The sequence below is a fragment of the Chlamydomonas reinhardtii genome, chromosome 1 (assembly GCF_000002595.2).
Source record: "Chlamydomonas reinhardtii strain CC-503 cw92 mt+ chromosome 1, whole genome shotgun sequence".
Taxonomy (NCBI): Eukaryota; Viridiplantae; Chlorophyta; class Chlorophyceae; order Chlamydomonadales; family Chlamydomonadaceae; genus Chlamydomonas; species Chlamydomonas reinhardtii.
The window spans coordinates 3,745,507-3,770,345 of NC_057004.1; the positions used below are offsets into that span (position 1 = coordinate 3,745,507).

The 24,839-nt window shown below is 66.1% G+C and overlaps 4 protein-coding genes across 4 annotated transcripts; 2 read left to right on the forward strand and 2 right to left on the reverse strand.

Moving 5' to 3' along the window:
• The first annotated feature begins 76 nt into the window (after positions 1–76).
• CHLRE_01g024200v5 (uncharacterized protein) lies at positions 77–2,948 on the forward strand. Its single transcript, XM_001689485.2, has 8 exons — positions 77–231; positions 323–401; positions 470–648; positions 760–833; positions 1,120–1,350; positions 1,553–1,703; positions 1,916–2,008; positions 2,261–2,948. The coding sequence occupies exons 1-8, from the start codon at positions 201–203 to the stop codon at positions 2,584–2,586; spliced, it is 1,164 nt and encodes a 387-aa protein (XP_001689537.2). The 5' UTR covers positions 77–200; the 3' UTR covers positions 2,587–2,948.
• A 2-nt stretch (positions 2,949–2,950) lies between these two features.
• On the reverse strand, positions 2,951–12,566 carry CHLRE_01g024250v5 (uncharacterized protein). Its single transcript, XM_043058529.1, has 9 exons — positions 12,293–12,566; positions 11,366–11,817; positions 10,998–11,123; positions 10,485–10,691; positions 9,012–10,040; positions 8,443–8,597; positions 7,657–8,167; positions 6,103–7,482; positions 2,951–5,881 (listed from the first exon to the last, which is right to left on the reverse strand). The coding sequence occupies exons 1-9, from the start codon at positions 12,441–12,443 to the stop codon at positions 4,214–4,216; spliced, it is 5,679 nt and encodes a 1,892-aa protein (XP_042928443.1). The 5' UTR covers positions 12,444–12,566; the 3' UTR covers positions 2,951–4,213.
• A 121-nt stretch (positions 12,567–12,687) lies between these two features.
• Positions 12,688–20,956, reverse strand: CHLRE_01g024251v5 (uncharacterized protein). The gene is made up of 24 exons (XM_043058530.1): positions 20,731–20,956; positions 20,190–20,555; positions 19,869–19,926; positions 19,306–19,398; positions 18,976–19,086; positions 18,764–18,848; positions 18,515–18,614; positions 18,150–18,343; positions 17,802–17,962; positions 17,500–17,571; positions 17,145–17,330; positions 16,958–17,017; positions 16,589–16,777; positions 16,182–16,422; positions 16,010–16,050; positions 15,446–15,866; positions 15,097–15,284; positions 14,872–14,891; positions 14,622–14,736; positions 14,137–14,489; positions 13,741–13,863; positions 13,448–13,547; positions 13,114–13,218; positions 12,688–12,928 (listed from the first exon to the last, which is right to left on the reverse strand). The coding sequence occupies exons 2-24, from the start codon at positions 20,540–20,542 to the stop codon at positions 12,749–12,751; spliced, it is 3,549 nt and encodes a 1,182-aa protein (XP_042928444.1). The 5' UTR covers positions 20,543–20,555; positions 20,731–20,956; the 3' UTR covers positions 12,688–12,748.
• A 340-nt stretch (positions 20,957–21,296) lies between these two features.
• On the forward strand, positions 21,297–24,838 carry CHLRE_01g024300v5 (uncharacterized protein). The gene is made up of 6 exons (XM_001689486.2): positions 21,297–21,998; positions 22,159–22,223; positions 22,383–22,455; positions 22,695–23,366; positions 23,504–23,932; positions 24,098–24,838. The coding sequence occupies exons 1-6, from the start codon at positions 21,858–21,860 to the stop codon at positions 24,371–24,373; spliced, it is 1,656 nt and encodes a 551-aa protein (XP_001689538.2). The 5' UTR covers positions 21,297–21,857; the 3' UTR covers positions 24,374–24,838.
• The last annotated feature ends 1 nt before the right edge of the window (position 24,839 follows it).

Here is a 24,839-nt window from a genome sequence, read left to right on the forward strand (position 1 = left end):
GCACGAACCTTGAGACCGTGCCATGATTGCGCTTGTATACTGTCTTTCGATTACCAGATACATTCGGGAATCCAATTTTGTCTCAACGTCAACGCACTATAGTATTGCACAGCGACAAGTGTCACCGTCTGTGTTGCCAATTCGGTGTCACTTTCTTTCCCCAAGCACCGCGACTGCAATTAGACAACCTTACTGCCACCATGGATCGACCACCAACATGCACCGTATTCAGTAAGCAGCATTCTCTCGTTCGGCCGCCCTGGCGCGCCATTCTTTGCTTTGCAAGGCGACTCACATATTGCCGTCCCAAATCTTCATGCAGTTGGAAATATACCATACGATGTCACGGAGCAAATGCTCCAGGATATGTTCAGCCAAGTCGGAGCGATCAAGTCGCTCAGGTGCGTGCGGACGAGGCGGCAAGCGGAGCTGGAACCTTATTCAGCTGATATCCGACTTGACGGTGCAGGATGGTGACGGACAAGGACACGGGCAAACCCAAGGGGTACGGGTTCTGCGAGTACCACGACGTTGGCACAGCGCAGTCGGCCGTGCGGAACCTCAACAAGTACGAGGTCAATGGGCGCATGCTCCGAGTGGACTTTGCAGAGGAGCACTCGGTGGACGGGAGAGGGAAGCGCGAGAAGGGTAAGCACACAGGGCGACACGGGGCGCGCAGACGGCGGGCTGTGTTGTGAGCACTAAGACGTTTGAATGCGCATCCCGAACAACTGCCTCTCGGCTGTAATCACCTTGCAGACATGCGTGGAGGCGGTCGAGGAGGCGGTGGGCCATCGGACAGCCTAGTGCCAGCGGCACCACCTGGCACGAGGGTAAGCACTTCGAGAGAAACGGGCAAGCCTCTAGGCGCTATGCGCGTGGCCGGACTGATTGGCGGCGCAGGCGCTAGGCTGTCAGCCCCACTGCACAGCCGCACTCCACGCCACACCCAGGCACAGCCCTCCTGGAAACACCACCAGGGCACCAGCTTACCCATCCATCTGACCGGCTGCGCCATCCGCCCGCAATAAAGCCCCTCCCTTCCCTTCCACCAACACACCACCACCACGACCCCCTTCCCGCTCCCCCCCCTCTCCTCTCCCTTCCTCTGCCCCGCAGCCCATCGGCCGTGACGCGGCCAACGCCGCGGCCACGCAGGCCAACTCGCTGCTGGGCAACGCGCCGTACACGGGGCCTGCGCAGGACAAGATCAGCACTGTGATCGCGGGCATGACGCCGCTGCAGCTGTACGAGATCCTGTCGCAGATGCGCAGCCTGGCGCAGCAGAACAGCGCCACCGCCCGGTCCATCCTGGTCTCCAACCCGCAGCTCACAAAGGCGCTGTTCCAGGTGGGGGCGGGAGGCGGTGGGATGCGGGAGGCGGTGGGGTGCGGCGCGAAAGGGCTGGGCAACCACTCCCTGCTTCAGATGCGTGGACAAGGGTCATGGGCAGGGTGGCAGGGTGGCTAGGCCCGAGCTCGGTTCGCATAGGGCGCGGGCTTTTGCTTCTGCTTGGCTGAACGGCATATGCGATGTGCTGCCCGGCCTGCAGGCGCAAGTCCTGCTCGGTATGGTCAAGGGCAGCGCGCCGCCCTCGACGTTGCCGGCGATGCCGCAGCCGCAACCGCCGCAACAACCGCCGCCCGTGGCGCCTCCGGCGCCGCAGCCGGTGGCACCACCGCCCATGAGCCTGCCGCCGCAGGGTGAGCGCGACTGGGCTGAGAGTGTGTCTCGAGGATAGGTCATACGGCAATTCACTGCCGTTGTGTTGCAGGAGGGCCAGCTGCCGTCCGTGCTATGCCAGCTGCCGTCCGTGCTGTGCAAGGCATTGTTGCTTGAGTGGTGAACACGCGTTTGCATGTGGTGACCCTGATCTGCCACTGGTCTCACACCAACCTCACTCCGCTCCCCGTAGGCGTGGCGCCCGCGATGCAGCCGTACCCGGGGGCGCCGTACGCGCCAGGGCCGGGGGCGCCGCCGCCCGCGCCGGTCATGGGTGGCATGCCAGGTGCGCCATACGGCCCATACCTACGAGAGCGACTCTCGTGTGGGTGCAGGAAGACGTGGGGGCAGTGGCATCCTGCCGGATTGAAGTAGCTAGTTGGTGTTACGGCAGACGTGTACCTGCAAGCTATACCTTTACAGCGCACGCCGCCGATCACGCTCTCCCTCTCCTTGGGCGTCGTTGTGCAACACCGCTTCCGCTTTCACAATGACCGACACACAGCTCAACCACGTAATATACCGCCACACCGTGCAGGCCCCGCCATGCTGATCGACCCAACCACGGGCATGCCGTACACCGCGCCGCCGGGCGCCGTGATCGTCACGGCGGGGCAGCAGCAGGGCGCGCCGCAGCCGCAGCCGCAGCAGATGATGCCTCCGCCTCAGGCGCCGCCGCCGCAGGCGGTGGGGCCTGGGGAGGGCCCGCCCGCCAGCGTGACGCTGCCGCCCAACCTGGCGCCGCAGCAGGCGCAGATGCTGCAGCGGGTGCTGAGCCTCACAGTGGAGCAGGTCAACGCGCTGCCGCCGGCGCAGCGGCAGCAGGTGATGCTAGTGCGGCAGCAGCTGGGGTTGCCGCAGTGAGCGCGGGCGGGTGTGTGTGCTAGCGTGGGTGCGGGTGTGGATGCGGCGGCAGGTAGCGGAGGAACCGCGGCACGTGCGTCAGGCTCAGGACGTGCGGGCTTCTGGATCGTATGGGTAGGGAGGCGATGGAAGTGTCAGTGATGTTCTGGGCATGAATGGACTGCGATTGCGCATTCATCCACCTTGGTTCGGCAGCTGTGAAACGAGTAACAGCGGTTCGGCTTTCGTGCACGACTTGTTGTCTGACGTGAGTCAGTGGTGTTGCGACCCGTTGTACGTATTGATTTGAAGCTGCTGGTGTCATAGTTTTGTGTCGGGGTCGGAGGCGCACGGAATGGCTACTGCAATGTGGCTGTTGACCAGCCGCAACATGCACTGGGGTGTTTGCATGATTGTCGAGTGCGCACGCATGTAAGCTGCGTGGCCCTAAGGCAAATGTCCACGCATACAACTGCGTAACTGCCCATGACATAAACGCCGCGTTTCCCTGGCCTGATCCAGAATTTGGTATCTACGACAGGAATGCGGGCTTGTACCAACACCATGAGAGACATCCACAACATACATACCAGCTAAACTCCTCCACTTGCCATGCTGGTCTGCCCATGCATCCACCATTCTGGCACAGCGCAACGCGGTATCCCCAACCTCCAGACTCCAGTCCGGGCCACACATCCCACATCCCTGAAATGCATGCAGACGCACCAGACGCCACCTGTCTGATTTAGCTTGTAGTACATGTACCGGACGTAAGTACGAACAGGTACGAAGCCGCTGGCCACGCAGGCCGTTGTACGGTCCTAGAACCTAGATTATGCCCCCCTAAGTGCGTTGGAGCCTTCGTCGCTAGCCACTCTGCACGCATCTGCACATCGCAGGTGCCGCACAGTCGGCAGCGCCGGCGGGGATGCCCAGGGAGCCTTGCCCCCGCAGCGTTCCGTCGGAAATGTGATGCACCCCGACCACGACCACAATCTCGTGGCACAGTCACAAAGAGTCGGTACGTCGTCAGCTTGCTATCAGAGGTGCTTGCTATGCCCTGGGGAGTGCTGTGGCACTTTCAGGCTCCTCAACTACACATCGCATACTTTGTCCACGCAATCACGAATTGAAATCACGGTACCTGACCCCGCGCAATCTTGCTTCGCACGAAATTCGCGCCCGCATGTCTGTTCTAGGGTACACTGATCTCCATCAATGATCACACCAATGACCCATGATGCACGTGCAGCAGCCTGCGGCTTATCGCCGGGGATTGCTGTTACGCATAACCAGTTTAGTAGCGACCTTCGAATTCGTCGCGTGTGTGCAGAGCCTCGCTGCAGGCGGTGAAGCCTGCTAGCCAACGGCAGGAGTGACTGTTGGGCGTGCCCACAGCAGCAACACGGGGTGCCGGCGCACAACCGACAAGCCGTGCGCTATGGGCAGCATCCGGGCGAGTCCCCTGCTACGATGTCTCTCAGACCTCAGATTATTTTGTGTGCTTACGTATGTTCAGGTGGTGTGCGCCCCGAGCCCCCCCGCAACCACAAGTGCCAGTCCTCCGCAATACAACACTAGCACACGCAGCGCGCCCACAACTACCCTTTCACTGCCACCCCACACAAACTACAAATCAGCTGCGGTGTCAGAGCGCAGTGACGGCCTCTGTCCCGTCTGCGCCGCCAAAGCCGGGCGGCTTCTGCGCCAGCGCCGCCGCCGCGGAGGGATGGGCGCCCGACGGCGCGCCCGACGGCCTGGGTGGCCCCCGGCCGCGGACGGGGCTCATGCCCACGCTCACGCCCGCCGCCTCCTCCAACGACCCGTCGCCGCTGATGGGCCCCCGCACCATGCCCGCATGCGTCTTGGCGTGGGGGTGCATGTGTGCGTGCGCGTGTGCGTGCCCGTGACCTGGGACCGCATCTGCCGCGGAGTCCCCGGCATGGCCCGCGGCCCCCCGCGACCGGAACTGCGCGACGTGCGCCTCCGCCCCAATGGCGGCCTCATCTTCATCCAGATGGTGCAGCGCCTGACCAACGGAGTACTCCAGGAGCTCCTCATCAGGGCTGCGGAAGGCCTCGTACGCCTCCGGGTGCGGGCCCAGCCCCGGGCCTGGCTCGCCGCCGCCGCCGCGCATGTGCAGCATGGGCGTGGGCAGCTGCCGCAGCGTGCCGCTATTGGAGAGGCGCAGGTCGGGGAGCGTGATGGAGCGGCGGCGGGCCGCGGCGCGGCGGTCGCGCCCAACCACCGGCGACACACCCACCGGCGCTGGTTGCTGGCTGCCGGTGTCCGCCGGCGTGAGCGTGACCGCGCTGCTGCCGTCAAACACGCTGCCGATGGCGGTGCCGCCGCTGCCGGTCGCCCCGGTGGCGCCGTCACTGGTGCCAGCAGCCGCGGCAGCGGCGGCTGCTCCGCCGCCGGCGGTATGCGCGCCGGCGGCGTCAACCACTCCGCCGCTGAACGTCGCGAGCTGCGCGTCCGTGACGCCGAGCGAGGCCGTCGCCGGCGCCGGCGCCTCCACCATCTCCTCCTCCAACTCCTCAGGGATGTTGCGAGCGGGCGACGAGGGCGCCGACAAGGCCACCACGCCGTCGATGCCCAACGGCTCGCTGACGGGACCGCGCCTCGCCGCAGCCAGCAGGTAGCTCATGCTCAGCCCGCTGCCGCCACCGCCGGCCATGCCGGCGCCGGCGCCCATGCCCATGCCGCCGTAGCCGCCGCCGCCAATGGCCAGGCTGCTGTTGCTGGAGCCGCGCAGGCGGCTGCCGTGGCCGCCGCCGTCGCCGTACATGGGCACGCCGGCGCCGCCGCCGCCAACCGCGGCGCTGGCGCCGCCGCCGTATGCGTAACCGTACGGCAGCTGATTGAGTGCCTCGCTGTGGGCACGGTGGAACCCGCTGGGGCTGCCGCCGTACGCCGCCGTGCCGGTGGGGCTGTAGCCGCCGCCGGCGCCGTTATTACTAATATGCCGGCCCAACGGCCCGTTGAAACCGCCGCCGCCGCCGCCGCCGTGCGGGCTGTACGAATCGGGACTCATGGACGGCGAGCCGCCTGCCAACATGAGGCTGCGCTTGCGTGAGGCGCTGTTGGCCGCCGCCACCAGCAACTGGTGCCGCGCCGACGTGCTGTTGTGGAGGCGGCCGCTGCTGCCGCCGGGCCCACCGGGGCCGCCCAGCCCTAGGCTACCGGGGCCGCCGCCACCGCCACCGCCGCCGCCGCCCAGCACGCCGAGGCCGGCGGGGTTGCTGCGGCGGCTGTTGGAGGGCCGGCCCGAGTATGAGGTGCGGCGGTCGGGAATGGAGTGGTCCACGGACACCTGCATGGCGGTCAGAAGAAAGGGAGCGAGGCGGCGATTGCTTACAAGAAGCGAACATCAGCTGCAATAGAGCGGCGGGTAGCGCAGCGGTGGGTAACACTAGAGGGCCACCTAGAGGGCCACGGCGCCTCGGCGGCTGCCCGGCGGGGCCACTGGCGGCCATCCCGCCTCCCGCCCAGCCGGCCCCGGCTCCAAGCCAAGCGCATCGGACAGGACCCTACCTGCGACGCAGACGCCGCCGGCCCGCGTTTCCCGAAGGACAGCGCATTCGCAATCGCTCCCGTCGCGGCACCGAGCCCGCTACTGCCCGTGCTGATCGGCAGCGCCGCCGTAACGGACGTGGCTGGCGCCATGGGCGGCCCTGTGCTCGCGTGCGACACGCCCGCCAGGCGGCTTGTGGAGCGGTGCCGCTGCAGCATCTGCAGCCGCCGCTGCTGGCTCATGGCGCCGCCGCCCTCGTCCATCATCGACATGGGGCCGCTCGAGCCCGCTGCCGGCGCTGCGGGCCCGGTCGCAGTCATGGTCGCAAAGGGCGAAGAGTGCGTCGCGCTGGCGCCTGTCCCACTGCCACCCGAGGCGATGCTGTTCGCTAGGTTCGCCAGCTGGCCGGTCAGCATGCGCCCGCGGCCGCTGTGGGTCAGGCTGTTGCCGCCACTGTGCGTCGGACTCAGCGGCGACGGCGGCGCATAGTACCCGCCTCCGCCAGCTGCAGCTTCGGCGTCCATCGCCGCCACGGCCGCCGCCGTCGCGTCCGCCAAAGACTCTGACGGGTGCTCAGCCACGCAATACAAGGCGCCGTCGAACACGCTTGACGGGCTGGTGGGCAGTGCGCCGCCACCGCCGCCGCCTGCGCCGCCGCCGCCGGGCCCGTTCCGCGAGAAGGACGCGGCCGAGCCCGCGGGCCGCGTGAAGCTGCATGGCGAGCCGCGCGATGCCGGCGGCTGCAGGAACGCGCTGTAGCTGCCCTCGCTGCGGTACACCGGCGACTCATAGCCACCGCCGCCGCCGCCAGGCGGCGCGCCGCCGCTGCTGCCGCCGCCACACACGCCGGCGGCGCCCGACGCCAGCGCCAGCGCCGCCATTGCGCCGGGACCAATCACGCGCCCGCTTCCGCGGTCGCGTATTGCCGCCAGCGGCGCACTGGTGCGCAGGCCGCCGCCGGGACCCCCGCTGCCCAAGCTGCGGTCGCCGCCGGGGCCCAAGCTTCCGTCGCCGGCCCCGCTGCCCATCAGCGCTAGCGGCACGTTGCTTCCAAAGCCGACCGGCCCGCCGTTCATGCTGTGCCCGCGCGTTTGGCTCATGTGCCTGGCGGACGGGCTGGGCGACAGGCTGGGGCGCGAGTAGCGTGTGTACGGGTTGGCGTTGGCGGCGTTGGCGTTGGCGTTGGCCACCAGCGCGAGCCGGCTGGCGGTATCAAGCATCGCGCGGCTGTTGCGGCTGGCGGCGCGGCTAAGGCTGATGGTGCCAGTGAGGTCAGCCAGGTGTAGCGGCCGCCGCAGCCGACGCGTGTTGAGCAGCTTGGCTACACGCCCGCGCGTGAGCTGCGCCGCCGCGGCAGCGAGCGCCGCGGTGCCGCCGCCGCCGTTGCCGCCCAGCAACCCCTGCTGATGAGATTGAGCAGGGCAGCCGCCGGCTTTGTACGGGTTTGCGCGTGTACGCAATAAATAGCTTGACAGGGCCCAGCCCCTGACGCCCCAGCCCTAGCCCCATGCTCCGGGTTAAACATGCACCAGGTAGCCATGCAAGCACAAACGCAGGAGAGAACACACACGCACCTTAGGCGGACGCACGGGCTTGCCCAGGTCGTCCAGCAGCTGTAGCAGGTACCGCGCCAGGTACACGCCGTTGCTACAGCCGCCTCCGCCTCCTGCCCCGTCGCCGTTAGCCCCTGCACCGCCACCGCCCCCACCCCCGCCGCCGCCAGGTGCCCCCACCGACACGCCGCCCTTGCACCGCGCCGCCTCCGCGCGCCACCGCGCCCGCAGCGCAATGTCCTCGTTCGCCATCAGTGGCGTCGCCTGACGCAAGAACCCTGTGTCGCCGGCGTGGCCGTCGCTGTCAACCCTGCGGGCCACGTCGCCGCCGCCGTCGCCGCTTTCAGCGCCGCCGTCATGGAAGCTGGCGTCTCCGCCGTCGTAGGCGTCACCGCTGCCGTGCGGGCCCGCCCACGTAGCCATGAGCCAGGCAGCCTGCGCGGCGGCGGCGCGTGCGTCGTGCGCGGCGGCGTCGGAGGAGACGCCCACCAGCGCCAGGTTGGGCGCCGCCGGGCTGTTGGAGACCATGTCCCTGCGGGGGGCGGTGTGGGCGCGGGAGCGGATGGGGTCGCGCCGTCAGGTGAGGGGCGGCGGGTTGCGGTGGCAGTCAGGTGAGGGGCGGCGGGTTGTAGTGGCGGTCAGGTGAGCGTGAGGTGAGCATGGAGGCGGAGCTATACGGGGTGAAAGTGCGGGTCGCAGCGCAGGTGCAGAGAACAGGCGGGCCGAGACGCGGCGAGGACAGGCCCGCTCGCTCATGCCCATCCCGCCACACACGCCCACACGCTCTCCCTTCACTGCAGCGCCCACCTGTACAACAGCCCAGGCGCCAGCTCGTGTGACAGGCCCTCCGGCATGGAGCAGAAGGAGCCGGTCATGGAGCCGGTGCCGCTGATGGTGCGGTTCTTGAACGAGCGCGGGTTGTTCAGGTCCACACCCGCGGCCAGCGTTATCGAATTGCCGCCCTGTGTGTGCGTGGCAGTGTGCGTGTGTGGTGTCAAGGGCTCGACGTAACCGCCTCCCCCACTCCCCAGCCCTACAACCGCGTACCCTTCCGCCGCTGTGGCTCGCTCCCTCGCGCTGCCCCACCGCCCCACCGTTCCACTGTCCCACCGCCCCACTGTCCCACCGTTCCACTGTCCCACCGCACCCCTGATCCGCGCCCGCATCCGCGTGTCTCTGGCTGCTTACTAGGAACGCTGGAAGCGGCCCCCAAGAGAACAAGGCTCAAGGGCGCCCAAGATATAGGTTAAGGCCAAACCTCCTCCGCGCTCTGTGGGCTGGTTCTGGGTCTTGGTTTCTATGGGAATGGAACAAACTCCCCCCACCCCCCACACACATACATACACATTGCCCCCGCTCCCACGCGCCGCACCCACCATGGACGCCCGCATGGCTGCCGCCACATCCAGGAACGTCAGGCTGGGCTCGGAGCCGCCCAGCGGCACCAGCAACACCACGTCCGCCGGCACCTCGTTGCCGTTCGTGAACGTCACGTGCGTGCCGTTCAGCAGCGCGCCCACACCCGCGATCATGCGCAGGCTGCTGACGCCGTTGGGCCCCACGTCGTCGTTGCCAACGCCGGCGCCGCCAGGGCCTGTGGCAAACGCGCCGTTGGAGGACTTGAGGCCGCGCTGCGGCGTCGCCTGCCCACCGCTGGCGGCGCCGGACGGCGGGCGCGGCCCAGGGCTGTTGGCGGCCGCTGGCGAGCCGCCGGCAGCACCAGCAGCGCCGTCGTCGACCACATTTGCGCCGGACGCCGGGCCCGGCCCGTCCCGCCTGTCCGCGCCATCTGCAATGCCGTTGCCGCTGCCGGCCGTGCCCTCGCCATCCTCTGCGAGTTCGTGGCCCAGCCGCAGGTGCTCCATCCCTCCCAACTGCCCCAGCCCCGGATCCAGCACCACGCCATCCTCCTCCACGCCCGCGGTGCTGTCCACGCTCGCGTGCGCCGCCAGCAGCCCCGCCGGGTCCACGTGCACGCGCAGGTTCCCCCTTCCCATCATCACCCCACCGCCCATGCCGCCCCGGCCGCTGCCGGGGCCGCCGTTGGCGCCGTCGGCGCCTGCGCCATGCACCAGCGACGCAACCGCCGCTGCTGCGCTGCCCGCGCCGCTGGTGAGCGCGTTGGCGCCGCTGCTAAAGAAGGTGCCAGCAGCGCTGTCGTGGCGTGGCGTGCCGATCTCTGAGCGATGCGCCGCAGGGCCGGCGTTGGAGCCATCCGCAGCGGCGGCGATGTCGTGGGTGTGCGCCGGGTAGCGCGCGGGGCTAAACCGGCCTAGCTTGGATTCTTCACGCCGCGGCGAGTTGGAGCCGCTGCCGCCGCCGCCCCTGCAGCAGGAGCCGAAGAGGCGCGACAGCAGGCCGCCGCCGCCTCCATCCTCTAGGCCCGGACTGAGGCCCGGGTCCGCCTGCAGGCAGGCAGGCAGGCGCGGCAACAGGCACACGCCGGGTGCGGCACGTCAGTCGTGGCAGGGCTGTGCGCTGCACCCACTCACGGCCTGCTCTCACCACGCCCCACCTCCCGGCCTTGCCCCACTGGTGTGAGCTCCCATCGCCCCCGCCACCACTGCTGACGCCGTCCAGAGCTTCGCCACCCATGCCCGCCACCCCGCCACCAGTTCACTCGGGCTTGGAGCCGACTACACCTGGGCCCATCACCCAACCTCCACCACCACCCAACCACCACCTAGGGGCGAGCGTGTAGAGCGTGCTTGCCTAGCACCAGGGCTTGTCAGCCCTAGTCACCAGTGGCTTCGCCACTACCAAATGCAACTATTAAGTGACCCCCACCCAACCACCACCACCACCACCACCACCCAACCACCACCACCACCACCACCCAACCACCCCACCTCGTCGTCCTGCACCTCCAGCAGCACCACCGCGCCCGCGGCGCCCGCGAAGCGGCGGCAGTGCTCCGCCCAGTCCTGTGCCGCGGCGCCGCTGCCCACCACCAGCACGTGCCGCCCCCGCAGCTGCTGCTCCAGCACCACGGCGCCGCCCTCCTCCAGCAGTTGGTCGTTGGCGGTCAGCACCGTGCCGCAGTACAGCTCGCGGCCCTGCAGGTAGGTGTGTGCGGGCGGTGAGCACAGGAAGAGGGTGCCAGGTATGCAGATGGGGAAGAGGCATTGTGCGGCTGCATGGCGCCCGAGGTAACGAGGACATCGGGCTGCTGCTGCTGGTGGTGGTGGGGGTGGGGGTGGGGGTGGTGGAGATCTGAGCACACACTGCTCCTCAGTGCAACACCCCGGGGCACAGCAGGACGACCCGAGTGACCGGACCGCGCTGCACAGCCGCATGACCAGTGCCACATCCCCGTCGTCAACGGGCACCGCGTGCTGCCACACGCGGCCACGCCGGCGCACCTGCAGGCGCGGCAGCCGCGGCGCCGCCACCGCGAACTTGGAGACCAACAGCAGGTCGGCGGACAGCTGGCCGCGCTGCATGGACTGCTCATTCTTCAGCTCCAGACGCCAGCAGGCGTTCATGGCCTGCGGGTGGGTGTGGGTGCGGGTGGGTGGATGGATGGGTCGGTTACTGGGTGGATGGGTGGTTGAGTGCGTGGGTGGGTGGGCGCACAGGTCGTGCAGAGGTGTGGGCAGCCGTGCGTGAAGGAGGGGGCGGGGGCAATGGACGCGCACACTGTGACGAGGGAAGAGTGGAGACGGCGGACTGCCTGTGTGGTTGTGAACGTGTATTAGTAAGGAGGCCCAGGTACCGGCGGCCCACTCACCGTCCATTTGGCCCGCCGCAGCGTGCAGTTGAGCTTTATGTTGGCGTGGATGCCGGCCGCGTGGCTGTACACGAGCATGTGGTGAAGCAGCTGCAGCTCGTGTGCAGGTGGCGGCGGCGGGCCGGACGGCTCGGCCTGGGCCAGCCCGCGCCGCGCGGACGAGCCGGAGCGGCTGACGGTGCGGCCCGCCGCCCCGTTACCGCCGCCGCCGCCGCGGCCGATGCTGGGGCTGGTTGGAAGGCTGCCACCACCGCCGCCATCGTCGCGTGCGCCGCTCATGCTGTCGCCGCTGGGGCTGCCGAGCTGGTCGTCGCCGCCTCCGGCCCCGCCGCGGCCGAAGCTGGTGCTGCCGGCGGCGAAGCCGTCGCGGGCGCTGCTGTGCGACTGCAGCCGCGGTGCCGCCAGTGGGAAGTCCAGGAAGAGCCCATCGCGCCAGGCGTCGTAGGCCGGGTCTGGCAGGTGACATGGTAGGGGAGAAGGTGCGGAGGCGAAAAAGTAAAAGGAGCAGCGGGGGATACTCCGGTCCGGGGAGAGAGCTCGAGCAGGCCGCAGCCGTTCAATGGGCTAGGACGTGGGGGTTGCCAAGGAAACGACCGCGTGGACCAATCTTCATGTGCAAGTGTTCTTGGTGTCAAGGCAACCGCAAAGCTCTGTTTCCTCACAGCCATGTTCGCCCATTCATGGCCCTGTCGAACCCCGTCAACCAGGCTGTTAGTTTTTAAGCTGGCCGCTCCAAGCATGCGCATTTGAGGGATGAAAGTGGAAGAGTGCAATAATGTAGTCGGCACTCTAGAGTGCGACATGGTGCTGGGCTCACGGCTGTGGGACAAGAATGCGTGTTTGGGGACATGGAACATAACTAGCAGCGTTGCTTGTTGGACAGTGTGTCGCGGCTTTGGGAAACCCTGTGTGAGGAACCGCTCTCACCGAGGCAGCCTCCTGAGTACAAAGCCTGCGTCCACTGCCCGCCCACGGCATTGCTGCTTTCCAGTACCGTAAGGTCAAATCCATGCTGGTGCAGGATCGCAGCACAGTGCAGCGCGGCTGGGTCGCTCCCCACAACCACAGCGGTGGGCATTACACCAATTCAGGGCGATAATGCCTACAAATTGTTCCTAGCTTGGAGCTCGTTCGACAAGGGCTGCGTCTAACTTGGTGGGCATCTTGTCTGTGGACTGCAAAAGAAGAATGGTAGCTCGCGTAGTAGTCTCTGTATAATAAATCTTGTGCATATACGTTTGAAGGAGGCTTTCCACACTTCGTCCCAAAACGGGCAACATGGGCCATGGCGCCCCGCCCCGAGTCCCCCCCTCCCTGCACCTTGCCACTTCGGCTTACATGCGGCTTAGCATTTAAAGACGTAGCGAAGTTGCGGACCAGTAATCACTTCTTCTTCTTGCTGCCAACACCTGCCTTGCCAGTACTGCCTGATCCCCCCTTGCCCGCAGCACCCAAGCCGCCTCCACCTCCACTCCCGCCTTTCCCGCCCGCTGCTGCTGCCGCAACCTGCTCGCGCTCCTTCTGCCGCTCCAGCCCCTTCTTGGTCATCCGGGTCGCCTCGGCCTGCGTGGCGTTGCGGGTGCGGAACACAATAGCGGACATGAATACATGCTACACGCCCTGCAGCGCCCACAGGGCACGTGCCCGTGGCCGGGCCCAACTCACCACCCGAGCATCCCCATGTGTGCCATGGCCTGTTGGACCCCGGCATCGACACGGCGTGCGCGACGTGCGACGTTTGCACGCACCTGTAGCGGGTCTTCTGGCCACACGTGCTTGGGGTAGCGGCCGCGCAGGTCCTTGCGCACGTCCGGGTAAGAGTTGCGCCAAAAGGAGGCGAGGTCCGAGGTCACCTGCGTCGTGGTGTCATGGTAACAGTGTATGGCATACAGCCGGCGCGGAAGCGGCGTAAGGGTCAGGCGAGGGCCCACAGTGATGGACGGAGTGGTTGGGGACATGGGGGTTGCCCTGCGTCTGGTTCAGGCACGGACAGATGGGACGGAGCATGGAGCCGAACTTCACAACGGCCCAGGCGGCGTTGCGGTCACGGCGATGCCCACTGCTGGGCGGAATCTTGCCTACCGCTGCCGGCTGGCCCCCGGGTGACAGCAGCTCCAGAGTGAGGGGGATGCGGCCGCCCGCCAGGCGAGGCGTGTCAGGCAGGCCAAACACCTCCTGAAGTCTGTGGCAGGCCAGGGCACGGGGTACAGAACACGTACGGCGTGATGGCGGCGCAGCAGCAGGCAAGACGTGCTGCTCCAAAACGTTCGTGGCGTTGAGCAAGCCCTATACCTCGTCGCCGCAATCCCGCAGCTGTTCGTCGGGCACCTCACGCACACAGCCGGGCCACCCCAAGGTGCTGCGGCGGCACTCACTTGCAGCGCACACACGGCGTGTCCCCGCTGTAGTCCACGAGCGCCCGGGTGCCAGTAGGCAGCATCAGGTGCGTGGGGGCCTCCGCCTCCACCAGCTGTTGCAGCTCCCAGGGAACCAGCGACCTGCGGGCGTCAAGGCCAGGGGGTGGGGGAAGGTTGTGTGACCTGATCGCAGACAGCGGCCGCCAGCGCCACTCGCTTCACCAGATGAAAACACAAAGCCGCACAGAACCGTGGCTGCCGTGACCAGCTGACCACCCTGCCTGGCCTACGCCTGGTGCCACAACCGCGCGCGTCAGGCTGTCTGGCAGCCTGCGATCGCGAACACGCGGACACCCGAACTCCGTGAAAAGGAACGCCCAAGCGACAAGCGCCCTCCACCACGGCCCGTCTCACTTGATGATCTGGCCCCACTGTAGCTTGAGCATGTCAGACTTGCTGCGCGCGCCCGAAAGATGCGGCGCCAGCCACTTTGCCGCGCTGTTGAGCAGGCCCGTGTCGCTTAGGTCGGGCAGCGCAGCTAGGCCCTTGGCGGTGGTGCTGGAGCCGCCGCCGCCACCGCCGCCGCCGCCGCCGCCGCCGCCGCCGCCACCGCCGCCGCCGCCGCCGCCGCCGCCACCGCCGCCGGCTGCGGCGGAGCCCGCCGCCTTGGCCTGGGCCTGGGTGCGCAACCAGATGACGCGCTGGCGCCAGGCCTCCACTTCCTTGCTGAGAGACACGGCGCGAATGCCGCCCATCTCCTTAAAGCCCTGCGTGGGGGTAAGGTGATAACACATGTGATAGCACATGCATAGGGCCCACATGCACTAGTGTAGGGTCTCCAGGTTCGGCTGACAGCTTATGCAAGTTTTGAGCTGCGGTGTGTTATGCTGGCCGCGCACCTTGAGAAGGGCCGGCATGGCCTTGTCGTCGCTGACGGGCGCTGACTGCTCCGACAGCACCAGGCAGCCGAGCCGCTTCTGCCGCCGCCCCAGCACCTGTTTGGCGCCGCTCGCCCTGCACACCACAACATATGGGATGGTCAAGGCTACAGGGTGTGAGCATCGTGCTGGCCAGGAGACTAGACGACCTGCAAACAAGCAGCGGGTTAGGCTGCTGGTGCGTCCGCAGTGCGTGGCCAGACCGCCTCACCAGAAGACGACCTCGCGGTCCTGTGGCCAGTTGCAGGGTGGGAGGCGACGGGGCGGGCAGGGGGTTGAGCTTAAGTGCATGGGATGCTCTAGGCTTAGCAAAGCGGCGTTGCGCATGACTCACTTCCCATGGTCCCCAGAAGGGCACCCCACATCTGTGCAGCATACGCCTGTCGACCTGGTGCAATATGTAGGCAAAACTGAACGCACGCATGCACGCAGTCACCTGAATCATGTCCGACAGGTAGCGCTTGATGGCCAAACTGCTGAGCCCCGCGGCGGAGCGGATGCTGTCATTGCCGCCGCCGTCGCGCCGCCATGCCGCCGCCGGCCCCACGCCCCCGATCTCCGCCACTGCCACATACTCGAAAGATGCAAGCGGGTCGTCCTCTGACGGCAGACGCACCACCTGACCTGTGGAATGCGATGTACATATATCCGTACGCGTTCATTCGTCACTGAACACAGACCCACGGTGTGCACAGCTCTGGTAATAGGCCTTGGCGGTGTCCAAGGTAGGAAAAGGAATGTACAAGGCAATGCGCCTGGCAGCGCTGGGAGCAATAAGGACTTGCCTGACGACAGCGTGAAGGCCGCGCGCTTGTTAGAGCGGTCCTTCCGCTCCGCAATGCGGTCCGGGTATGCGGCCGCGACCAGCGCGCCCACCAGCCCCTCGCGTGACAGCTGCTCCCGCCACGCCGCGTCGAAGGCGGCCGCGCTGCTGGCAGCTCCTGTGCCCCGACCGCTAGGGCCGGCCGGAGGCGCAGCGCTGCTCCAGGTGGTGGTGCTGGCAGGACCAGCGTCTCCCTCGTCCTCGGAAGCGTCCGCTGACTCCAAGGCCTCGGCGCCGGCCTCGCCAAGCGCCGCCGCAACCGCGGCATCCTCGTCGTCAGTGGCGTTACCCTCACTTGACGATTTCGCCGAGGCCGAGGAGGTGGCTCGTTGCTTCGCTGACGCCACGGTTGCCGTCGCCATCGCCGCCATAGATCGGGCGCCCTGTCATGGCAATTGGAGCACAGCGTTCTTGCAGCTATGGCGCCGGTAAGCAAATGCGCCGTGGCCTATCATACGGGCGGAAGGCGTTCCATACGAACAAGGACACAGGTCTCCAACGCCGCGCCACGACATGAACCACGCACCTGAATGATGCGCTTGGCCGCCGCATAATCCAGGGCACGGTCTGTTTACGGTTCGGTACGGCAACACACAAAGGGCATTTACTCGCTTGCCCAAGCCAGAAGCAACCGAAGATGCCCTCCGCACCATGGGAATGTCTCGCACCATGCCTTCACGCGTCCACGCACAGCTCACCGTCTCGCGCCAGCGCCTCAAGCCGAAGCATGATGTCTGCACTGCGCGGCCCGCCGCCGCCGCCCCGCAGCACGTCCCGCTCACTCCCCAACATGGTCGCAACCACCGCTGCCAACTCCGCGCAGCTCTGGCTTGCGCCGCGCAGCACCGCGTGCCCCCAGCGCGGGTGCACGCCAAGCCGCGCCAGCAGCCGCCCATGTGGGGTGGGCCGCCCCACGCCCGCCTCCACCGCACCCAGGTCCTACAATGTGGGTTCCGCAGGAAGGAGGACAAGCGGGCAGTGAACCAGACAGCACGACGGCGATGACCCACACCTCAAGTCTCGAAGCTTCCCCATGACCCGAGCTCCACACTCGTACACTACAGCAGCTAGCCTACGTAGCTCGGCTACGCAGGTAGGCACGCACCAGCAGCAGCTCACGGCCTGCCTCCATCAGGTCTGCCGGGGGCGGGTCCAGCCAGGGCAGACCGCTGCCGTCGGGGCTGCCCCACAGCGCGAGCTCCAGGGCAGTGGGCGCCAGGTCGGCGGTGAGGATCTCGGGCTCTGACACGGCCGGCAGCGAGTCGCGCTCCGACCACAGCCGATAGCAGCGGCCCTGCATGAGGCGATGGGGTTTGGGTTTTTATGGCGGTCATGGCGTCGTGGGCAGAGAGAGGGTAGCTTTGGGGCTGTGTGGGGTGGTGAAGGTGGACATTGCAGTGCGCGCAGCACTGGCATGCATGAAGGCATGTTGGGAGGATCAGGTGCAGTGGTCGGCAGCGCCAAAGTCACTCACCGGGGCTGTGCGGCCGGCGCGGCCGCGGCGCTGCTCCGCTGACGCCTCACTGATGCGAATCTGTGTGAGGCGGGGGTCATACGCAGCAGCTGACGCGCACGCGTGCATATGGCCCGGCTACGGCCGATGGCCTTGTCAACAATACCCGGATGTTCAGTGAGCACATGGCGAAGCCGTGCCGACCCACCGTTTCGAGGCGGTTGATGGCAGTTGACGGGTCGTACCGCGGCGCGCGGCGCAGGCCGCTGTCCACCACCGCAGTGACGCCGTCAATGGTTACCGACGACTCGGCGATGGGTGTGGACAAGATGACGCGCCGCCGCCGCCGCTCGCGAGCGCTGTTGCCCTGCTGCTGCGGTCGCAACACCTCATCCTGCAAACACCGAAGCAAGCGCTATTGTAAGTAGCTGCGGTGTGTGTTTCAGGTAGACCTGGTGGCCAATCACACCATTGCCGGCAAAGCTCCGGTACCCGACCTGCCACTCGCAACAGTACGGCGCCTCACGTGCAGCCCCACCCCACCGCCCCTCGCCGCCCCTCACCTGCTCGTCCGGCGCCATGTTGCCGTGCAGCTGCATCAGCCGCACTCCGTACTTGCGGTCCACGCCGTCCTCCTGTCCAGCAGCACCCAGGAGCAGGGCAACGTCATTTGCAGTGCAGCACCGCCAGGCCATTAAGCACGCAACACACACACACACTGGGTGTTCCCTATCTCGTGTTACTTTTAACACAGACACACATGATGCTGACCATGCGGCGCTTCAGCCGTGTTTGCAACCAATCACACTCACACAGCCAGCAGCACGCCAGCAGCCACACCGCCACAGGGTCGGCACCGCCTCACCATGAGCAGGCGCTCCACGTTCCGGATCTCGCCCACGCCCGGCACGAACACCAGCACGTCGCCGCCCACCCCGTCGTCGCCGGACTCCGCTGCGCCGCCGTCCCGTAGCGCCATCGTCACCGCGTCCGCCACCGCCCGCTCCAAAGCCCCCCGCTCGGTTGCTGCGCGTGACCAGGCAACAGTGTCACAAATCCGGGATCCTAAAGCAGAAGCAGCCTGTACAGTGGACGCTTTGTTATCCGACAATGCATGACAGGATCTGTTGTACAGGCCTCCTTCGACCGGACCGGACCTACAGGCATTACGGTACTTTCCTGACAGCACAGCCGTGCTCCCAATCCCGCTCACCGTCAGGCCGGCCCAGGTGCTTGGTGGTGACGGGGTAGCAGCGGCCCTCACTCACCACCAGCGGCACCCCACGGTTCGAGCCCGCCTCGGCTCCCTCCTCCTGCTCCCCGGCCTCCGGCCCCGCGGCCTCCGCTAGCAGCTGCTGCACTCGGTCGCCAAGCCCGCCGCCCAGAGTGGCAGACATCACCACCAGCCTGCACGACAGGGGCAAGGCAGGCAAACACGGCACGTCGGTCTCCATAGGCTCATGCTTTTCCCCCGACAGCCTCTCAGGGCACGTGGCACTGTCCTCGCCTGGTGTTCCAAGTGATGGCCCGAGCTGCCAGCGCCTGCCAGCCCCGCACCGCCCCAGCACCGCACCGCACCTGAGGTCGGGCCGCGCCAGGCGTTGCACGTCGGCACACAGCGCCAGCGCCACGTCCGCATCGAGGTTGCGCTCGTGGAACTCATCAAACACCACGGCGCCTGTGCGAATGGGCAGCATCAACATGCACATGCACACCAGGTCAGGGGACCCAACGCTAGGCCATGCTTGTGGGCCGTGCCCTTCACACACTAGCTGCACGGCGACATCACCGTGTGCGCAGCCGCGCCGCGGCCTCCGCCCCACCCACCGACGCCCTCCAGCTCGGGGTCATGTTGCAGCCGCCGCAACAGGATGCCCTCCGTCACCACCTCGATGCGCGTGGCGGCGCTGACCTGCAGGGAAAAGGGCCAAGGCCGCAGCCGGCCAGCAGGTGGTGAGGATTAGCCAACGAGGACAGGACGCAGCGCGCAGCGCCCAACGCGACACGCCGCAGCCGCCGCCCCCATCACCCATTCTCGCCTTAGTGTCCAGTCGCACGCGGTAGCCCACCGTGCCGCCCACGTTCTGCCGCAGCGAGGCCGCCATGCGCCGCGCCGCGCCCTTGGCGGCCACACGCCGCGGCTCCAGGACCTGCGCCGGGTGGGGGGCATGGGCACCGAGGCCGGGTGGTCAGGCTTGAAAGGGTCGGCTGCTTAAACCTCTGGCTCAAGAGTTGATTTGGGTTGGATTGAGTAGCGGCGGTAGCTGCTTGTGCGTGCAGGTACGGTGTACGGACTGGCCGCGTCGCGGCAGCCAGCGCAGCCGCATTTGACGCTGTTGACATACCCGGCCCCGCCACCTGTGACGCACCAGTATCTTGTTGTTGCTGCCTCGCAGATACTCTGGGTTGTGGCGCAGCAGCGCCAGCGGCACCACCGTCGTCTTGCCAGCGCCCGGCGGCGCCTGCACACAATTGGGGAGCATTAAAAGCGCATGTCACACGGATGCGCTAGCGTATGCATGCTATACAGTACATCACGTGAACACCACAGGCCCCCATCCAGCATATTGGGGCGAGGCCTTGGCGTACAACCACCCAGCTATGCTAGACGCGCCAGGCTCTCGCCCTTGAACCATGCCGCACACGCCCCCCACGTCCCCTCTCACACATTCATGCCCCAAACACAGCGCCATTCGCACAGCCGCACAAACCTCCAATACACCCCTGTCGATACAGCGCCTGGCATCCACGCACGTGTATACATAAACACACACTAAGCCCCCGACACACATATATATACACACACACACACTTACAAACACACAAACACGCACACACACATACACACTGGGCGGGCTTTCATTTCGTTTTTTAACACACACACACACACACACACACACACACACACACACACACACGCACACTCACGCACCTGCAGCACCATGCCGCTGCTGCGGTCCAGACCCGTGAGCACCTCCTCCAGACACTCCCTGCGGCGCGGTGAGGGCACAGGGGCACCCAGGGGCACTCCGGGGTGTGATGCACACAGGATAGCGAGAGAGGATGAAGCACGGCCAACGCCCCGGCAACCACAAGCATTGAGAGGGTGTGCAGGCAGTGCCACTCAGTAGGACAGTACTGCACGTGAAGCCGCGGGAGCTGCCCTGCCCTACTGCACTCCTATCCCCGCCCTTTTCTCCTAGGCGGCCTGCCGGTCAGTGGGTCAGACCTCTATCTCTGCACGGCGCCGCACCTGATGGGCAGGCCATCCGCTATCTGCAGCACTGCAGCATCCACGCCATTCTGGGCTTGGGCTGCTGATGCGGCCACCACGGCTCGCCTCGCTGCTCCAGCGCACTTCCCCGGTGCCGTACTCCATGCGGTAGGGCGCAGCCACTGCCTGTTAGAGACCAGCCGCTGGCGAACGCCCGGGGTCTCGCCTGGCAGGCTGTACGGAGCCTGCGGCGAGGCGACAGCTCCGACTGCGTGGTTCAAGCCCCGGCTGCTTGAAGCGCCACATGCTGGAGCTGCAGTAGTTCTGCTATGACGACTATTTGGACAGGAAGGCGCCGCATGCGTGGGGACGTGGCCCACCCGAAGATGCATGTCGGCAAGTGACCTGTGCGAACGGGGGACGCGGCATGGCATGCAGGTCCCCACGCGCTCCGTTGGGCGTGGCATGGCGTGCAGTCCCCTTGCCTTTTACCACCCCACCGCCAGACTCCCGGAGCGCCAATTCCCCCATTGTGTGCCCCGGTTGCCAGCGTCCCATAGCCGCCAACAATCCCAGTTACCACGAAAGGGTAAAACGGCGCACTAGTCGCCACGAACCGGCGACAACGCGCTTGCACAGCTCCTGGACTGGATATCGAGCGCCAGTCTTCTTGAAGTTATTTACATGTCAGTACTTGAATGTTTGTTCTTCTCGGTACATCGTTTTGGGCACTGAAAGCGGCGCTGTAAACCTGGCTGTAAACTGCAAGGACAGACACAAGTTGCACACAAACGCGGTCCCGCTATTATTATAATAATATGAGTTGGTGCAATTAAGTTGCTGCAATTGGGTATCGCAGCTTCAGCGCTGCCGCCATGCATGGCAACACGATGGAGCGCCTACAGCGCCAGGTCGCGGCGTAAATTACACCGGCTCACCGTATGCTGCCTGTAGAGTGCGCATCGAGCGCCTATCAAGTGGGGTAAGTGGACGGGCATGGGACGCGTCTGCGGGGAAAAGGAGAACACGGCGTGGGAGGGCATGGGTGTGGCACGCCCAAGTGCGTGAACGGACCCGACCAGGAAGACCCGACACGCCACAATTTGACTTGCCCCAAATTGCCCAGCATTTCCCGCTGACGCGCTATTCACGACACTCTGTCTGTTTCAGCAACACGTATATACTCGGCCGCACTCCAGTTGGTTGAATGGCTTCACCAGTACCGTCGTGTGCCGGTTGCCTGAAACCCCGATGCTGGCACATGTTAATGCGCTCGCGGCGCCTCGTAACTGCCGTCATCGACATAGCCACTCGGCCCACAGTATAAGACTGCTCAATACCTACAGAGAAGGGCTTTCTTTATAGAATTGGAACCAGGAGCGTGCTTACTGACACCAGCAATTTAGCTGGCTTGAACTTGCCTATACGCTACCACAGAACCGGCTGCCCACGATCGCGAACTATTATAGGGCGGGTTCGCAAGGTTTCGCACTCGCGAGTGCGTTTCCGCGTCGCCGAGGACGCTGCTCCATTCTACCGCACAGCAAAGCAGATAGGATTTGTTGCTGAGGACTTCTCGCGGTATCGCTCACACGTAGCTTCTCACGGCTCCCGTGCGGGGCAAGGATGGCCCGGGGCCTCGCGTGGTAGCCTTTGGCGCATCGTGGATAGCTTCAAGAATATATTGAGAGCAGTGGAGCTAGAAAAATGCCGGCCGTGGGGCGGGGAGTTGCGGGCAGGCCCAAGTCGTTGGTGGAGCACCTGAACGACCAGGCGCCCAAGCGCGCCGTGAATGACATCGTCAGTATCACCCGGTACCTTATGTCAGCGCGGCTCTTGCTCAATCAGGTGAGGGGGGACACGGCCCGTCGCGCGGCGGAGCCGTGGGGTAGACGCAAGGGTAGGCGCCAAGCACGCAGCGTGGGTGTGCGTCCAACCAACTGCCGCACACACTTTCCACACCAGCAGCACATCAGACACTGCTGCCCTGATGGGCCCGTCCACGCAGGCCACCTCGTACCGGGTTATTGGGGATGAGGAGCAGCTCTACGTTATCCTGCTGCGCTTTGCCAGGTGAGATGTATGGCAGGGCGGTATGGCTGCACGGGCAGCTCCACTCCGGGAGCATGGCATAGGGCTAATCAGTTACAGCCGAGTTATATCCGGTGGTGCGATGGGTCGCTTTCCATCCTTCACGTTAACTTGGCATCACCTTATGTGCTTTGAGCGCAGCTTGGTGGTGGAGACTATCCCCAAGCACCGCGATTTCCGGGACGCAGGCGGGACGTACACCAGTCTGAAGCGGGTGCGTGCCAGTGGCCTGCAGTTCCGAAGCGCTTTGTGGTCTCGCCGGCACCAACGCATGCTGCGCACGCCTGTCACGTTTTGGTGCACTCCGCCCTGCCCCGCCGCCCTGCCCGGTCAATGGGTCGTTGCTGCTTTCCATCAAGGATCCTTCGCGCCGTCCTCGACCCTTCCTCACACTTTGACCCCCTACACCCCTGACGTCTCCATTTCTCCAATCTCCACCCTGATGGCGTGCAGGAGCTCATGGAGCGCTACCTGCCGGAGCTGGAGCGGCTTAAGACCTCGCTCAAGCTCAAGGAACGCGCGGAGCCGCCTGTCTCGCACTCCCGCAACCGGCCGGCGGACGCGGTGCAGCTGAGTGCCTCCAACCTGCCGCAGTTGGACTGGGCAAGGTCGGGTGCGCCCGTGGCAGCAGCAGCAGCAGCAGCAGCGGGGCCTGGCTCTGCAATGGTGCTGGGCGGCGCCGCTGGCGCGGCGCCGCCTATGCTGCAGGTGGACGACCTGCTCGAGGTCATGCGCGGCGGGATGAGCGGGGCAGTGGGCGCCACGCCACCGCGAGGGATAGGCGGCGTAGGACCGGGTGGCGTGGGGTACGGGTCGCCGGGCCCAACAGACCCGTACGCGCTGGCAGCTGCGGCGGCCGCCGCCTCGTCGGCGGCTGCGGCTGCGATGGAGCTGCCGAAGTATGCGCACACGTACGCATCTGCGGGCGGCAGCGCGCGGCATGCGCTGTTTGGGTCGTCGCCGCCAGGCGGCGGGCCGGCACAGAAGTTCATATCGCAGCAGCTGTCCCTACCGCGCTACCCGGCGCTGGACACGTCGGCGGCGCAAGCGGCGGCGGCGGACCTGACGGCGCTGTCGCTGGGGCAGCCCAGTGCCGGGCCGTCGCTGGGGCCGCAGGAAGTGGCGGTAGGTCGCATCGGGGCAGTGTAGTGGCCACTCCACAATGGCTGTGCATGGCAAAGCGCCGGTGGAATGTGGATGCAGGCTACACTGGACGTTTCGCAACGTAATGTTACCCGGCGCTCCTCTGTGCCTATCTGCAGGTGTACCACGTTTCGCCGGACGTGAGTGGCCTGCCCGACACCTGCACCGTGCCGCACGGCCATCCGCCCCCGGCCCTGCCTGAGCCTGCTCCGCCGCCGCCGCCCGCGGCCGCGGCCCAGCCCTCGCCGGGCGGGCCCAAGGAGCTCAAGAAGGCGGCGCAACTGCGCGACGTGCACGTGAGCGTGGCGCTAATGGAGGAGTTCCTGCACTACGCCCGCTCTAACACGGCGCGCGGCATCGAGTCGTGCGGCATCCTGGCCGGAAAGCTGCTGGCTGGCGACAGTACGTTTGCCATCAACACGCTCATCATCCCCAAGCAGCAGGGCACCACGGACACGGTGCAGGCGCTGAACGAGGAGGAGATCTTTGAGGCGCAGTTCGAGCGCGAGCTGTACCCCATGGGCTGGATCCACACGCACCCAACGCAGGTGCGTTGTGCACACCGTTCGGGTTGCGAGTGCTTGCCTTGGTTGATGGCGTAAGAGGGCTGTGGGGGCGTGAAACGTCTTTTGAGCTTTGCGGCCCGCCCCGTATGCTGCGACGCGAACACTGACCCGGGCCCTGCCGTGGCCTTCTTCATTCCCGTCGTGCAGACGTGCTTCCTGTCCAGCGTGGACGTGCACACGCAGTGCGGCTACCAGACCATGTTGGACGAGGCGGTGGCCATTGTCATGGCGCCCAGCGACCGCTCCAAGCGCTGCGGCCTCTTCCGGCTGAGCACACCAGGCGGCCTAACCCTGGTGCAGAAGTGCCCGCTGCGCGGCTTCCACACGCATCCGCCCACGGACACGGGGCAGGAGCTGTACGAGCTGTGCGGGCACGTGTTCCTTAACCCGCGCACCAAACACGAGGTGCTGGACCTGCGGTAGCGTCAAGCTCTTAGGACGAGGGCCGTGGACGTGCGTAGCGCGACAGGTGCCTGGGAAGGAGTGTGCTGGATGTGCATTTGGAAGAGCCTGGGAGGGAGTGTACTGGATTTGCATATGGGGGACTGAACGGCGGACCAGGTGTGAAAGACGTAAGCCTCTCTGTTGATGGCTCATAGCTGTGAGAGAGGGCTTTGCGAGATTTGCGGCTGAAGCTGTGTGTGAGAGGCTGATGTAATGGAAGTGTTTGTTCACAAAGTATGCATGAATGTGTGCGTGCATTCAGGACATGCGCACGTGTGTTGCAATCGAAATCTACGTCTAGGAAAATGACACTCTAGAGCCAGTCATGGCTCATGACAGCATGACAGGCGCCTGAGTGCGAGGGACAGGACAAGGGGCAGGTTGGCGTGGATAGGGCCTGGGCTCAAGAGCTAGCGAGGCGCTCGCATGAGCCTGCCCGACTTCG

Coding starts and splice junctions, on each gene's coding strand:
- CHLRE_01g024300v5 (XM_001689486.2), top strand. CDS start 21,858: ATGCCGGCCGTGGGGCGGGGAGTTGCGGGCAGGCCCAAGTCGTTGGTG. Junction 21,999..22,158: donor CGCGGCTCTTGCTCAATCAG/GTGAGGGGGGAC, acceptor CCGTCCACGCAG/GCCACCTCGTACCGGGTTAT. Junction 22,456..22,694: donor CGTACACCAGTCTGAAGCGG/GTGCGTGCCAGT, acceptor GATGGCGTGCAG/GAGCTCATGGAGCGCTACCT.
- CHLRE_01g024250v5 (XM_043058529.1), bottom strand. CDS start 12,443: ATGCCCACCGCTGTGGTTGTGGGGAGCGACCCAGCCGCGCTGCACTGT. Junction 11,124..11,365: donor TGCGGCGGGCCAAATGGACG/GTGAGTGGGCCG, acceptor ACCCACCCGCAG/GCCATGAACGCCTGCTGGCG. Junction 5,882..6,102: donor CGGCGGCGTCTGCGTCGCAG/GTAGGGTCCTGT, acceptor ACCGCCATGCAG/GTGTCCGTGGACCACTCCAT.
- CHLRE_01g024251v5 (XM_043058530.1), bottom strand. CDS start 20,542: ATGCATCTTCGGGTGGGCCACGTCCCCACGCATGCGGCGCCTTCCTGT. Junction 16,051..16,181: donor TGAGGCGCTGGCGCGAGACG/GTGAGCTGTGCG, acceptor AACCGTAAACAG/ACCGTGCCCTGGATTATGCG. Junction 14,737..14,871: donor GACCGCGAGGTCGTCTTCTG/GTGAGGCGGTCT, acceptor TGTGGTGTGCAG/GGCGAGCGGCGCCAAACAGG.
- CHLRE_01g024200v5 (XM_001689485.2), top strand. CDS start 201: ATGGATCGACCACCAACATGCACCGTATTCA. Junction 834..1,119: donor CGGCACCACCTGGCACGAGG/GTAAGCACTTCG, acceptor TCTGCCCCGCAG/CCCATCGGCCGTGACGCGGC. Junction 1,704..1,915: donor CATGAGCCTGCCGCCGCAGG/GTGAGCGCGACT, acceptor CGCTCCCCGTAG/GCGTGGCGCCCGCGATGCAG.